This window comes from Sabethes cyaneus, chromosome 2, assembly GCF_943734655.1.
Source record: "Sabethes cyaneus chromosome 2, idSabCyanKW18_F2, whole genome shotgun sequence".
NCBI lineage: Eukaryota > Metazoa > Arthropoda > Insecta > Diptera > Culicidae > Sabethes > Sabethes cyaneus.
In genome coordinates this window covers 181,614,629-181,629,244 of record NC_071354.1, presented here as the reverse complement: position 1 = coordinate 181,629,244, position 14,616 = coordinate 181,614,629, and the positions used below count along the sequence as shown (strand labels likewise).

At 41.8% G+C, this 14,616-nt stretch overlaps 3 protein-coding genes across 7 annotated transcripts in view; 1 reads left to right on the top strand and 2 right to left on the bottom strand.

Moving 5' to 3' along the window:
- The first annotated feature begins 1,431 nt into the window (after nt 1-1,431).
- LOC128735072 (transcription factor grauzone-like) overlaps nt 1,432-14,616 on the top strand; it is a 204,955-nt gene continuing 191,770 nt past the window's right edge. Inside the window, exons 1-3 of one of the 5 annotated variants that reach the window (XM_053829549.1) lie at nt 1,432-1,643; nt 1,728-3,242; nt 14,469-14,567. In XM_053829549.1, coding sequence (XP_053685524.1) covers nt 1,485-1,643; nt 1,728-3,200 — 1,632 coding nt within the window. In that variant the 5' untranslated portion in view covers nt 1,432-1,484 and the 3' untranslated portion in view covers nt 3,201-3,242; nt 14,469-14,567. Of the gene's footprint in view, nt 1,644-1,727; nt 3,243-4,695; nt 5,026-5,053; nt 5,153-14,468; nt 14,582-14,616 lie in introns of those variants that run through there. The other 4 variants (XM_053829552.1, XM_053829550.1, XM_053829551.1 and 1 more) reach the window with 4 other exon arrangements.
- On the bottom strand, nt 3,614-5,096 carry LOC128737739 (zinc finger protein 782-like). Its single transcript, XM_053832437.1, has 2 exons — nt 5,001-5,096; nt 3,614-4,939 (listed from the first exon to the last, which is right to left on the bottom strand). Exons 1-2 carry the CDS (start codon nt 5,094-5,096, stop codon nt 3,650-3,652), a joined length of 1,386 nt encoding a protein of 461 aa, XP_053688412.1. The 3' UTR covers nt 3,614-3,649.
- LOC128735077 (zinc finger protein 391-like) lies at nt 12,443-14,070 on the bottom strand. The gene is made up of 2 exons (XM_053829560.1): nt 13,917-14,070; nt 12,443-13,857 (listed from the first exon to the last, which is right to left on the bottom strand). Exons 1-2 carry the CDS (start codon nt 14,028-14,030, stop codon nt 12,559-12,561), a joined length of 1,413 nt encoding a protein of 470 aa, XP_053685535.1. The 5' UTR covers nt 14,031-14,070; the 3' UTR covers nt 12,443-12,558.

The following is a 14,616-nucleotide window of genomic DNA, read 5'->3' as shown; positions in this document are numbered from 1 at the left end:
ATAAAAAACAATGACAAATTTGAAAATAGATTTTTTTGGCTGCATAAAAGTCTAGATAAAAGTTGATGAGACGTTGATTAAGCGACTGGAAAAGCATATTGCAAAACTATTTCTCGTTCCCAAAATGGAATTGACAGTACCGTGTACCCCCGTTGGTATGACCTTCTTTAATCTGAACATTTTTAATCTGTACCCCGGTGGTATGAATGCGTTCACATTAAAAACCGATCAAGCGTCACACACAATTGACGTTAACGTTGACCGGTAAATTAAAAAAAAGCAATAAAATTTAATGCGTTTCCTCACGCTCAGGAGCTTTGGCAACATAGCTCATATGCAATTTACCTCTCTCCAGCACTCAAAATAGACCATTTTAGTCGAAACTGCCGAGCCCATTTCGTCTTCTACAAACCGAATGTTTAGAATCCGCACATACAGCAAAGTTTCGTTTATTGGTGGTTCGTTAATTGGGCGGTTCGTTAATTGGGTGTTCGCTAATTGGGCTATATGACAACTTGAATGTCAAAATTGTATGGAATTTTCGAGTTAAGAAATTTCTAACAACTGTCAGTCGGCCCAATTAGCGAATCAGCTGGAGTGCAATCGTGACCCAATTAACGAATTCAGGCTGTATTTGAAATGTTTTCAAAACGTTTGTTTTCGTCAAATCAAAACAACAAGTTCATAGGGTGAGCGTCTTGCGCGTATGTGAAAATGAATAGTTACCAAATATTCAGATTAAAAATGAACTCGCCCAATCTGAACGAGCTGTTTTTCATATTAGCGGGGGTTGAGTGTATTGCCCAAATTGGTTATTTAAAAGCGTGCAAAAAGCCTCTTAAGCTGTATTGCAGTTTCGAAAGCAGCTAATAACAAACCCGAAGCTTGATAAAATCACCAGAGATGTTTAGGAGCTGAGAAGAGGTTTTTTATTTCTAAACCTGAGCCAAGGTCCAGCAACAGGTTGAATAAAATCAGCTATAAAAGCGTTTTATCAACCACAATTTCAGGTTGGTACTTGGAAGAGCATTAATAAAATCAAACTTGAAAAGCCCATTATGTGTCCATCTTATCTTTGTAACAACATTGTAACACATTTAAATCATTTGCTGGATTTCAACGAAAAACTTCATTGCTGGATCGAAAAAAGCAATTTTGATGTGATCCTTTCCATTTCATCGCGACTTTTTCAACCTTTTCTTGCAAAAGATTTAAAATTTTTAAGTTGGGTAAAAACTACTCAGCATATGTTGTACTTTTTATGAGCGTAACTTTTTTCATATTTTTTTCCATGGATGAATAGTTGTCAAAAAGAAAAACATTATTTCTGTATAGTAAACATTATCATTGCAATCGAATAATTTATTTTTAAAATTGGTGTAGTAAAACTGTTAAACAACAATCATTTATAAAAGAAACATGTTTTCAAGCTATTAAAAGCACTTCTCGAAATCGGTTAAGTTGGAAACAGGAACCGTACTAGCATGGCCGATATGGAAACTGTTCATAACAGTTGTCGCCTCTGCCTGATTCCTAGCGTAAATAAACCAATTACTGATAGTACTGGCTCTGCATTTCCAATTGTGAGCAGTATAGATATATCTCCACTAAAAGATCAACTTAGTCGAGTTTTCAATTTTACGGTAAGATAACAAATTAACAACCCCGTGAGAATATTGCAGTGGTCGAGCCGATTCAATTTATGAAATAATTTATGTTTTTTCCAGTTCGATCAACTGAGCCAACTTCCAAAGCATGTATGTGACCAGTGTTGTACGATTGTGTGCGATTTTCATCGTTTTTCGGAAATGGTTCAGAAAAATCAGATCTATTTGCGCACCTTGGCGGGCACCACCGTGACCGCCCCTGAAGTGAAGGAAGATCCAGTAGAAGAAATGGCTGCTGATTGTAAAACCGATTTAATTCCTCCAGATATGGTTAAAGTCGAGCCGGAACCGCATGTGGAAGTGATGATTGCAGCGGAAACTGAGTGGATCGTTGGCGGTAAAAGTCTTGACGGTGACGATATCGAGGAAGATGATTGTGATGGTAATAATGGTAGTGGGGATGACAGTGATGAGGACGACGATTGGAAGCCTAGGGAGGAGGCAGAAGAAAAGGATAATAAAAAACAGACGATGAAGGTTAAAAGAAAATACACCCGGAAAACCCCCAAAAAGCCGAAAAAAATCAAGAAAGAATCGGGTCACGATCCTTCGAAAGAGTATAGGAGCAAACCGAAAGATGAAATCGAAGAGGAAGATCGTCAAATTTTGGAATATTTTAAGTTTGCATGTGAGCTTTGCCATGAAACAACATTGACTTTTATCGACTTAAGACGGCACTTTCGAGAAAAACATAACCAGAAAGGATATCACCGGTGTTGCAATAAAAAACTTTTTAAAAGATGCCACTTATTGGAACACATTCAAGTACATTTGAATCCCAATCTGTACGGCTGTGATCTTTGTCCGAAAAGCTTTAGATCAAAAGAATATCTTCAGCTGCACAAGATGCAATCACATGCTGCAGAAGTGGATCGGCCGTATAAATGTGATAAATGTCCAAAGAGTTTCATTCAGAAAGGGCAGCTCTCTTCCCATATGGGACGTCACCTGATGTATCCATGTACGCTGTGCGATAAAGTGCTTGCTGGAAAAGGTTCGTTGACGGCTCATATGGTTAACATGCACAGTGATATGGGACGAATGATATGCGACACATGTGGGCGAGAGTTTAAAACGAAACCTTGCTTCGATAAACACGTGCGCAAACACATGGGAATGCTAGAAGATACCAGCATTGAGTGTCATGTTTGTGGTGTTGTGTTGCACAACAAGGCAACTATGAAAAAGCACATGATTGCAAAACATACGCAGACTGATGAGGTGTTTATTTGCAATGAGTGCGGGAAACAGGCACCGAACAAGTTTGCTTTAGAATCACACAAACGGAAGGTGCATTGCGAAGAAAAGTACCAGTGTGAGTTTTGCGAGAAACGTTTCAAAAATCCAATCACGCTAAAGGAGCATCGTGCGACGCACACCGGGGAGATCCTGTATCAGTGTCCGTTTTGTGCAACCACTTTTAACTCAAAAGCAAACATGTACGCCCATAAGAAGAAAGCCCACCCATACGAATGGGCTCAAGAGCGGATTAGTAAAGGACAAGCCCAGCGACATGCGCAGCTGCAATCATAATTAGGACGCATGGGATGACGAAAGAGTATTGATATTTGTAGAGTAGGTATTATGCAAATCGTTGCTATAGAATAAAATCTCTTATAATATAAAACATTAGCACGTAACAGACGTATCTTGTCTCATTGACTACATGTTTTTTTTTTGTTTTTGCTCGCGATTAAGGTTAATCACTCAATTCAAGCGCAGGATTTGTTCTATAATAATTGGTTTGTTTTATTACAAGTACACGTAGACGTGCAAAGCAAATGTATACGAAAATACTTGTCTGATGTTTTGAAACAGACAAGGACAATACGGAAGGGTTTTCAACTTTTGTCAATGGCTTCGGTTGTGTAGCTTTCAAAAATATTTATTTACACACAAGTAATATGGGAATGATAGACCCGTTACTAAATCAGTACTGACCAGGTTTGACAAATTGTGATTTAGGTGGTCGACCAGAAATATTACCGGCCGCCTTTGTAATCCTGGGCAACTTTTTTCTTTGCTTCTAGCCACTCCTTCGGATGTTTGGTCTTCTTGTGAGAATACAGATTTCCGTTCGAGTTTGTGGTTTTTCCGCATACGTCGCACTCGTACAACGTTTGCGTACCGCTGTGCGTTGCCCTGTGTTCAAGAAGCGAAATTTTTCGTTTGAATTTTTTACCGCACAGTTCGCATTCAAATTTCTCCTCCACATGAACGCGCTTCTTGTGCATCACCAAACACTTCTTGTTCGGATACACATTGTGACAAATGTCGCAGGTCAACGAGCTATTTGCTTCGATGTGAACTGTTTTCATGTGCGCTCTCATATTTGTCTTGTTTAGCCAGGTCCCGCACAGATCGCATTGTGCTCTTGCCTCTTTTACCCCCAAATGTTGCCTGTTTATATGTCGATCTAGTACAACGCTTGAGCGAAATTCCTGGCCACAGCAATCGCAAATATACTTTCTTGCATTGACGGAATCGTGAACGGAAGTCATATGCGTTTGTAAAGTTTTTTCGCCTGCCATAATCTTTTGACATACGGTACACTGCACCTTGGCATGTATTTTCTGATGACTATTAAGTGCAGCGTGTGTTTTAAAACGAGTACTGCAGTGATCACATTTTAAAGGTTTAACAACGTAATCTCCAACATGTTTCGACAAATGCTGCTTGTATGAACTTTTCTCGGTAAAACGTTTGCCACAAGCGCACCTAAATCGGTTAGGATCTAAATGGTTCTTGATGTGATTCAATATATGAAATTTGTTGGTAAATTTGCGATTGCAACATTGAATTACAGCTGGTTTATTGTGAACTCGAGCGGTATGTTTGCTGAAATCTTTGAACATATTGAACGTTTTTCGACATGTTTCACATTCAAAGGTATAGTAATCTTGAAAAAGGTGATTTTCTTTCGATGGTTTGCGTTTCCGTTTTGCTAGTGGAATCTCATCTTCGCTGTGGTCTGGAGTAGCATTTTTATCTGCTTTTAATATTTCAAATTCTACCTTCATATCTATAGTATCGTTATGGCTTTTCTCTAAGCTTGAGCTGGGCGAATGCGGTGGATCACCACCGAACTCAACCTGGTTTGTGATTGATGGTTCAATCTTAACATCGGCTATCGACACGGGAGGCAATACGGTTATATTACTTATAAGTTGCTGTTCATTGGACTGCACCATCTCGGAGAATACGTAAAAATCATCGACTTTGGATGAGCATTCGAAGCATATTTTATTGGGTAGATTTGCATGCATATCGAGCTAGAGAAATTAATTGATTAAAATAAATCATAACTTAATATCTTTAATTACAAACACTAACCTTCAAATTAAACAAAGATATGATTTTTTGCCTGATAGCATCATTTTCTATAGAAATACTCAACTCGGAGGAGCCTTCCAAACAGAGGCGACACATCGTTTTAACTAAATCCATTTGTTTAGCAAGTACAAAATTTCTGTAGCCCCGAAAAGTAGTCAAATTATACAATATTAAAATATTTATTGTTGCTGTTTCGTATAACCAACTTGTTATTAAATAAAAATGATAAAAATATGATAAAAAAAACAAATCTCGGATACTTTTTCATATCGACGTATCTGACAATGAGAGATTCTCTTTCGTGTTTCCTCTCTTCCGCTTTTAAATAGCTGGAATAACACTGACCGTCAGCGAACATCATCGGCAACGTATCGTAGCGGAACGTCAGTGATGGTCGCATGCATTTTCAACGCGCATTCACACGAGTGCCTTGACGTTCCGTGATATTGAAACCATTGAAACATGCGAAACACGAGAGTTTTGCTCACAAATTTGAACATTCTTTTTCGTCGGTTGTTGAGAAGTGGTGGCGTGCCGGCGGTCGGCCACTGGAAAGCCGGTCCATTTTTGCGATTTCGCGGAGCATCGGAGCGCCCGAGCCGGCTGGTGCGATTGACGCCCGTGTTAACTTCGTCGCGTCGTAACGAGTGCTAAACTTATTCGACAGTGTGCGGTTTAGTGTGGCGTCCTTTTGACGATCGCGCGGGAAGCGGATATCGGCCATTTTGAAAAGTTTTCCGTTCGTGCGCAAAAATCGGTCAAAGAGTGAAATGCAAAATAAATAGTCACGAAAACCAAATATTTCGGAACCCTGCATGCCAGATCACAAAACCCAAAACCAGGGGGTAGGGAAAAAATGAAAAATTCACAAATGATAAAAACGAGAGGCACCCAAACACAGCTAACGGATACTTCAAAATTCATTACCAAGATCTTACCCATCAGTTCAAATGCACCGAGCACATCGAGCATGGTTCTCAGAATGACAAACAGGGAACAGTGCTCACTGTCTTTCTGGAACCCAACAATTTTGAAGAACCATTCCCCACCCACCCGGTAGCTATCGGGAAGATATTGTCAAACGCGAAATCTCTAAACTCTAAAATTACAGTTAAAGGCAAACAGACCCCAGGCCCCGTACGCATATACGCTGCGGATTTCGCGCGAAGATGTATGTGTTTCCAATAAAGCAATATACGAATTGCTGGAGATTTGGACACAAAGCGAAGTATTGCCGTTCCAAGGCAAGATGCCAACGTTGTGGTCAAAGCCACAACCCTCTAGCCCACTAGCTGCACAAGATCAGCCGGCTGTTCAAACTGTCACCGCAACCATCCGGCGGAAGACCGAAACTGTGTAGAACGTAAACGTAGGGAATCCATTCTTCAGGAAATGAGGAAGTGTAAGTCAGCCGACGCGGAAGCGAAGATTGCCAGGGATTGCCATACGACACAGAGACCTACCGGGAAAATACAGTCAACGCCACAGTCGTAGAAGCAATAGTAACCCAGTAGGTTCTAAACCTTTTAAGACAACTACGCCTAAAAACATGGCTTAAGTCATTGATCGATCTCCGAGACCAATTGGTTTCTAAAATACACAATGCCAGAACGGACATAGAAACTGACGAATTGCTAATACAAACGTTTGGTAAAATAAACGACATTATAAACGCTGAGTACTCCAATAAAAATTCAGAAGAGAGAATAGAACCACTGCCTCCAAATGGCTTATAAAACACTAACCATAATCCAAAACAATATCCAAAGTATCAGGCAAACCCAAACGAAAGAAGAACTATACACAGTCTTGACGAATACTAATGCTCAAGTAGCACTTCTCCAGGAGATTTTGCTAAAAGAAGATGAGCCGTTCATATTGAAAATTTCGAACTGTTCTCAAAACAAATGAAACACGGATACGGAGAAGTCGGTAGTCTGGTCGGACCAACAGTCATCTGCAGTAAAATCACAATATCAAACTTCGAGTTCGTGGAATTGCTTGGACCCAACAAACATTTTGGTTGTATAATAGCCGATCAAGCGCTTGTTTACTAGAAATTAGCTGTATAATCGTTGAATAAACTGCTCTTCAAATAACATGTTTGTTGGGAAGTTCATATTGATAACGGCTTCGACCTGGTTTCGCTTTTTTCAATCTACGTACCACCCAACAACTACCAAATTGCTACAGAAGAGCTGAAAAAGCTCTTTACGTGGCTAGAAGGCCAAAACCAGGAGATTATATTAGCAGGCGACTTGAACGCGCATCATCCCTCCTGGAGCCCTGGATATACAACGTGTTCCAGAGGAAGATGGCTGAACGAGCTTATAGGAGACTCAAAATTTATTATCCTCAACGGCGCTCCACCGAAATCAGGCCCAAACCAAAACCAAACTGCGACCCGTCGCTAGCTGCTAGCTCACTCTAAACGTCCCATCGCCTTGATGAATGTTAACATCAAATTAATAAATGCAGCAGTCAAAAATCGCATAATAGAAATAGCGGAACTTAAACGTCTGATTCCGAATAACTCTTTCGGCTTTAGAAGCCACAGCTCTGCTTCATCATGCGTAAACTACACTGTTAATGAGATCTTGGAAGCGAAACTGAGAGGAAAGGAATGTATGGTTGCCTTTTTAGACGTCTCCAAGGCTTTCGACTCGGTAAAAACAACACTTAAAATCACTAGCCCAGTTGCAAATTCCACATAAAATAATAACATGGATATGTGAGTATCTAAAAGATAGAACTCTCATACTCAAAACAGAGGATGGGCTAATCAGCTACAATGTAAGTGAAGGCCTCCCTTAACTTGTATACCACCGAACTACAAAACCTATAGGAGCAAGAATGCGAGCTTATACAGTTCGCCGACGATTTCACAGTGATTGTGAAGTATAACTCGCTAGAAGCAGCTTCAAAACTAAACCAATTCCTTATTAACTTGCTAGGAAAAATGGAATCTAGGTCTACAAGTAAATCCTAGGAAAACGCAATAATTCGTTTCACCATGAAGCACACCTGAAAACCTGTGGACTCCCGTCAACGGAGTTAGGATCCCTCTCAGCAATATCCTCAAACATCTGGGATTCACGCTGGACAGGGCATTGAAACACAGAAGACATATTGAAGATCTGAGCGAAAGAGCGGCCAAGAAACTTTCCTTAATCAAATTACTCAGCGGGAGGAAAAATGAATCAAACCTGGAAACTGTTATCAATGTGGGAAACGCTTTATTCAGAAGCAGACTGGAATATGGGTCTGCAATATTTGGAGGAGCTACTGAAAGCAATCTTCAGAAACTCCAGACAGTACATAACTCGTTTATCCGAATCGCGATGAGCTCTTTAAGAACAACGCCCATACACGTGATGCTATCGAAAACAGGTCAATTACCCTTGGACATCAGACGGGAACTACTCACCAAGAAGGAAATAATCCGAAGTGCATACTACCAGAACCAGCTAGCAACATTCGTGCAAAAAACGCTCTCCATGGGAGAGCCAAACGGTACCTAATTCACATATGTTGCGGACAAGCATAAATATTGACGTGATAATGCAAATCCACCCGAAAGACAAAGAAATAGCATGGCTCACAAGGATGCAACCATTCCCGGCGATAAATATTTCGGAGAGAGTAAAAACCAAATTAGTTCCCAGCCAGTCAAATAAAAATAACATGCCTGCACCACCTCAGCATGTATACCCACAAAAATAAAGCCTACCCATACGAATGGGCTCAAGAGCGGATTAGTAAAGGACAAGCCCACCGACATGCGCAACTGCAATCATAATTAGGACACATGAGAATATGAGATGACGAAAGAGTATTTATATTTTTTTAGAATAGATATGCAAATCGGGTATGAAATGGAGAGTTACCTGGAAGGAGCGTCAAACATAACTCTGGCTCTCTCAAGCTCCCACCTGGCGCCTCCACGCAGATCTAAGACAAATGATGACGGTCGATGGCCTTACCCGGAAATGCTTCATGTACTTACTGAAGCAACTAAGCTAGGAGGTGCGAACTAAAGCGGCTGTTCTCCAGGTGAGGGGCGGCTCACAGCATCTGTCTCGAAACGGGCGACTAAATTTGAAACGCTGTATCTCGCAAGCTATACCTAAGATGGCAGACCCATCAGCGGGATGTAGGTATCGCGACCCCGGTGAGGTAGTATACCGAAAACTCAATTACCACGAACAACGAAGAAAGAAATTCAGGACGGAACAATGCGTATAGGACACGGCAAGGTACAAGGAAACGATTAAGGGATAACGATTGGAAACTTGGTACCTGGAATGTCCGAACTCTCCATGAACCGGCACGGGCTGGCTTGCTTGCTCGAGAGCTGCAGCAACTCGGAGTGGAGATCGCTGCTATTCAGGAAGTTCGGTGGCCAAATTCCAGAGAAAGGGAGTTCCGTGCAGTAGACCCTATTGCTGGCACTTCTTTCACGTACCACATCTACTACAGTGGCGGGAAAAAGCAGAACATGGAGTCGGTTTCGTAGTGTTGGGGAAACAAAAGCAACGAGTTATCCGGTGGAGGCCCGTAGATGATCGTATATGCGTGTTGAGGATTAAGGGCAAATTCTTCAACTATAGCCTAATCAACTTATACGCACCGACAAATGATAAATCCGATGATGCTAAGGACGAGTGTTACGACAGGCTTGAGAGGACCTATGGAGAGTGCCCAAAACACGACGTGAAAATCATCATCGGAGATGCAAACGCGCAGATCGGGAGGGAGGAATTCTTCCGTCCAGTTATTGGAAGACATAGCCTTCATCTGTCGACCAATGATAACGGTCTGAGGCTCATAAATTTTGCCGCGGTCAGAGGAATGGCCATCTGTAACATCTACTTTCCACGTTTGACTATTCGGAAACACACCTGGAGGCATCCAAATGGTGACTCTAGCTCTCAAATCGATCATGTCTTGATTGACGGTCGACACTTTTCGAATGTTATCGATGTACGGTCTTTTCGGGGACCAAATATCGACTCTGACCACTATCTCGTAGTAAGATTCGCGCAAGGCTGTCGAACACGGCGAAAGCTCGCGCTGAGAGGACGCTGCGTTTCAACATCCAGCGGTTAACGGCGGACGGCGTAGCAGTAGAGTACGCCAGGAAGCTTGACCAACGAATCGCAGAACAGCAGGTAGAAGGAGATGATATAAATGGGCTGTGGAGGAACATCCATGGTGCCATTCAAACAGCTGCGAGAGAGGTGGTAGGCACGACGCGTGGAAGACAGCGTAACAGCTGGTTTGATGCCGAATGCCAGAGTGACAGATGAAAAGAACCAGGCCAGGAGTCGCATGCTCACTGCGGCAACGCGTCAAAACAGAAAGAGGTACAGAGAGACTAGAGGTGCGGAAAAAAGAATCCATCGTCTAAAGAAACGCGAGTACGAGGAGCACGCGCTCGCTGGCGCAGAGGAGCGATACGCCAGCAACGGCACACGGAATTTCTATAAAACAATGAGATGCAGGAATTTTGCCATGCCTGTGATGTGCATTGATAGTGCTGGCAACCTGCAACCTGGCAAGTGGTCAAATCTTCCGACAAAAAAAACCTGCTTGCCGACAAAACGGCGGTAGCAGCCAGGTGGAAGGAGCACTTCCAGGCACTGTTGAATGGAGAGGTAAATGCGGAGACCAGCAGGGACAGGATAGGAATTGTAAGCGATGGTTAAGCTGTGGAGCCACCAACACAAGAGGAGGTTAAAAAGGCAATCAGTGAGCTGAAAAACAGTAAGGCTGCTGGGAAGGACGGTATCCTGGCTGAACTTCTAAAAGCGGGGAGCGAGCGACTGTACAAAGTAATCCACCGGATCATTGTCAGGATCTGGGAGGAAGAACAAATGCCGGAGGAGTGGTTGGATGGCCTCATTTGCCCAATTTTTAAAAAGGGACATCGATTGGAGTATAAAAACTATCGAGGAATTACATTGCTCAATTCTGCCTACAAGGTGGTTTCCCATATCCTGTTCTGCAGACTGAGACCGTTAGCGGAGTCCTTCGTCGGCGAGTACCAAGCTGGTTTTCGTGAGGGTCGTTCCACGGCGGATCAGATGTTTACCCTGCGTCAGTTGCTAGACAAGTTCCGGAAGTACACCTTGCAGACACACCATCTGTTTGTGGACTTTAAAGCGGCGTACGATTCAGTTAAACGAAATGAGCTGTGGCAGATAATGCTAGAGCATGGTTTTTCGACGAAACTAGTTACGCTAATTCGTGCGACGCTGGACGGATCCAAATCATGCGTTAGAATAGAATCAGCTGCTTTCGTGACGTTGGGTGGACTGAAGCAAGGGAATGCACACTCTAACCTGCTATTCAACATTGCCTTGGAAGGTGCATTACGAAAGGCAAACGTGGAAAGGAATGGAACTATCATCACGAAATCTCACATGCTTCTTTGTTTTGCGGATGACGTCGATATCATCGGAATCAACCGTAGAGCAGTGGAAGAGGCCTTCACGCCTTTTAAAAGGGAAGCGGCGAGATTGGGACTTACCATTAACACCGCCAAAACGAAGTACATGGTTGCTGGTAGGGAACGTGGGAGCTTAGGTGGTGTTGGTGCCGAGGTGGAGTTAGATGGGGAACGATATGAAGTAGGGGAGGAATTTATATACCTTGATACACTCGTGACATGTGACAACGATGTAAGCCGCGAAGTGAAACGATGAGCACTTTACATTTGCAAATTCGCACAAAACTGGCTCTCTACAGAACACTAATCCTCCCGGTGGCCCTTTACGGAAACGAATCATGGACGCTAAAGGAAGCTAATCGACGAGTGCTTGGGGTTCTTGAGCGTAAAATTCTGCGATCTATACTTGATGGCAAAATGGAAAATAGAGTGGCGCAGACGCATGAATCACGAGCTGTACCAAGTACACAAATATGCTGATATAGTGAAGGTAGTGCAATGTGGCAGGCTGCGGTGGGCTGGACACGTGGCCAGAATGCCCGATGAAAGAGTAGCCAAAACTATTTTCAGCAGAGAACTAGGAATAGGCCGTAGATTCCGAGGCAGACCCCGCACCCGGTGGGTGTGTGCTGTCGTTGCACGTTCAGCTGATGTTCGTGGGGATTGGAGAACGGCAGCCAAGGACCGACAATACTGAAGAACCATAATTCGTTCGGCGCTGGATCGGTAACGGACCGTTGCCACTAAAGTAAAGTAAGTAAATATGCAAATTGTTGCTGTAGAATAAAGTTCACTCAGGTCTTTTTTTACACGGTTTGTTTTTTTCGATTACTCAAGAACGGCACAACTTAGGAACCATTTACAAACTACGTAACGAATGTCGGGCCGCTCCCAAATGTATTGAGAAATAAATAAATGGTCCCTAAGTTGTCCCGTTCCTAATAATCGTTTCAACTTTTGTTAATCCTAGTGCTTCGGTTATGTAGCTTCCATAAACATTTATTTACACACAAGTAAAATCGGAATGATAGGTCCGTTACTAAATTAGCACTAACCAGGTTTGACCAACTGTGAGATTTAGGTGGTCGATCAGAAATATTACCGCCCTCATAATCCTTCTTCGGCAGCTTTTCTCTTTGCTTCTAGCCACTCCTTCGGATGTTTAGTCTTCTTGTGAGAATACAGATTTCCGTTCGAGTTTGTAGTTTTTCCGCACACGTCGCACTCGTACAACGTTTGCATACCGCTGTGCCCTGCCCTGTGTTCAAGAAGCGAAACTTTTCGTTTGAATTTTTTACCGCACAATTCGCATTCAAATTTTTCCTCCACATGGACCCGCCACTTATGCGTTGCCAAAGACTTCTTGTTCGGATACACTTTGTGACAAATGTCGCAGGTCAACGAGCTATTTGCTTCGATGTGAACTGTTTTCATGTGCGCTTTCATATTTGTCTTGTTTAGCCAGGTCCCGCACAGATCGCATTGAACTCTTGCCTCTTTTACCCCCAAATGTTGCTTATTTATATGTCGATTTAGTGAAGCGCTTGAGCGAAAGTCCTGGCCACAGCAATCGCAGATATACTTTTTTACATTCACTGTATCATGAACGGAAGTCATATGCGTTTGCAACGTTTTTTCGCCTGTCATAATCTTTTGACATACGGTGCACTGCACCTTGGCATGTATTTTCTGATGGTTATTAAGTGCAGCGTGTGTTTTAAAACGAGTACTGCAGTGATCACATTTTAAAGGTTTAACAACGTAATCTCCAACATGTTTCGACAAATGCTGCTTGTATGAAGTTTTATCGGTAAAACGTTTGCCACAAGCACACCTGAATCGGTTAGGGTCTAAATGGTTCTTGATGTGATTTAATATGTGAAATTTGTTGGTAAATTTGCGATTGCAACATTGAATTACAGCTGGTTTATTGTGAACTCCAGCGGTATGTTTGCTGAAATCTTTGAATATATTGAATGTTTTTCGACATGTTTCACACTCGAAGGTATAGTAATCTTGAAAAAGGTGATTTTCTTTCGCTTGTTTGCGTTTCCGTTTTGCTAGGGGAATCTCATCTTCGCTGTGATCTGGATTACCATTTTCATCTGCTTTTAATTCTTCAAGTTCTACCTGCACCTCTATAATATCGTCATAACTTTTGTCTAAACTTGAGCTGGATGTTGAAACACTGTCGGGCGCATCCGGTGAATCACTACCGAACTCAATCTGGTTTGTAACTGATGGTTCAATCTTAACATCGGCTATCGACACGGGAGGCAATACGGTTATATTACTTATAAGTTGCTGTTCATTGGACTGCACCATCTCGGAGAATACGTAAAAATCATCCACTTTGGATGAGCATTCGAAGCATATTTTATTGGGCAGGTTTGCATCCATATCGAGCTAGAAATAAATTGATCACAATAAATCGTAAATTAATATCGTTAATCACAAACACTAACCTTTAAATTAAACAAAGATACGATTTTCTGTCTGATAGCATTATCTTCTATAGAAATGTTCAGTTCGGAGGAGCCTTCCAAACAGAGGCGACACATCATTTTAACTAAATCCATTTATTTAGCCAAGTACAAAATTTGTGTAGCACCGAAAAGTAGTCAAATTATACAATAGTAAAATATTTATTGTAGCTGTTCCGTATAACCAACTTTAATAGAATTTAGACTTGTTTATTATAATAACAAATTCGTGAAATCCAAGGTATATAAGCTATGTATAATCCAACGCCATCAGAGAAGGTATTCCAATTTGTCAAAATCTTGAATAAACCAGCTTTTTCAAAGGGACGTAAGTTACAATGAGAGATTCTCTTCGTGCTGCTTCACGTGTCTCACTGTCTCACCACTATATAGCCCGTAGAAAAAAGAAGAAAAAGAACAAGTTATGGACATAAATATTTACAATCTTTGGTTTGTGTGCCTTGTTTTGCGTTTAGAGAAAGATTTTATGAAAAATAAATTAAATATTTAACATTAGGAATAAATTTTTTACAGATATGGAGTGCGTATCCACATGCCGACTTTGCACAGAAAAGATTGCAAGTGAGCCTAATTCTATAAAGGATGACAATTTCAAAATGAAAATAGATAGCGTATTCTGCTTTCCGGTAAAGTGATGTAGTTAAATTCAAAAGTATGTAAT

Bases quoted from the DNA above. Each gene is read 5' to 3' on its own strand.
- LOC128737739 (XM_053832437.1), bottom strand. From the start codon at position 5,096: ATGTGTCGCCTCTGTTTGGAAGGCTCCTCCGAGTTGAGTATTTCTATA. The intron at 4,940-5,000 runs GTTAGTGTTTGT...TAATTTCTCTAG, and splicing joins TATCTTTGTTTAATTTGAAG to CTCGATATGCATGCAAATCT.
- LOC128735077 (XM_053829560.1), bottom strand. From the start codon at position 14,030: ATGGATTTAGTTAAAATGATGTGTCGCCTCTGTTTGGAAGGCTCCTCC. The intron at 13,858-13,916 runs GTTAGTGTTTGT...ATTTATTTCTAG, and splicing joins TATCTTTGTTTAATTTAAAG to CTCGATATGGATGCAAACCT.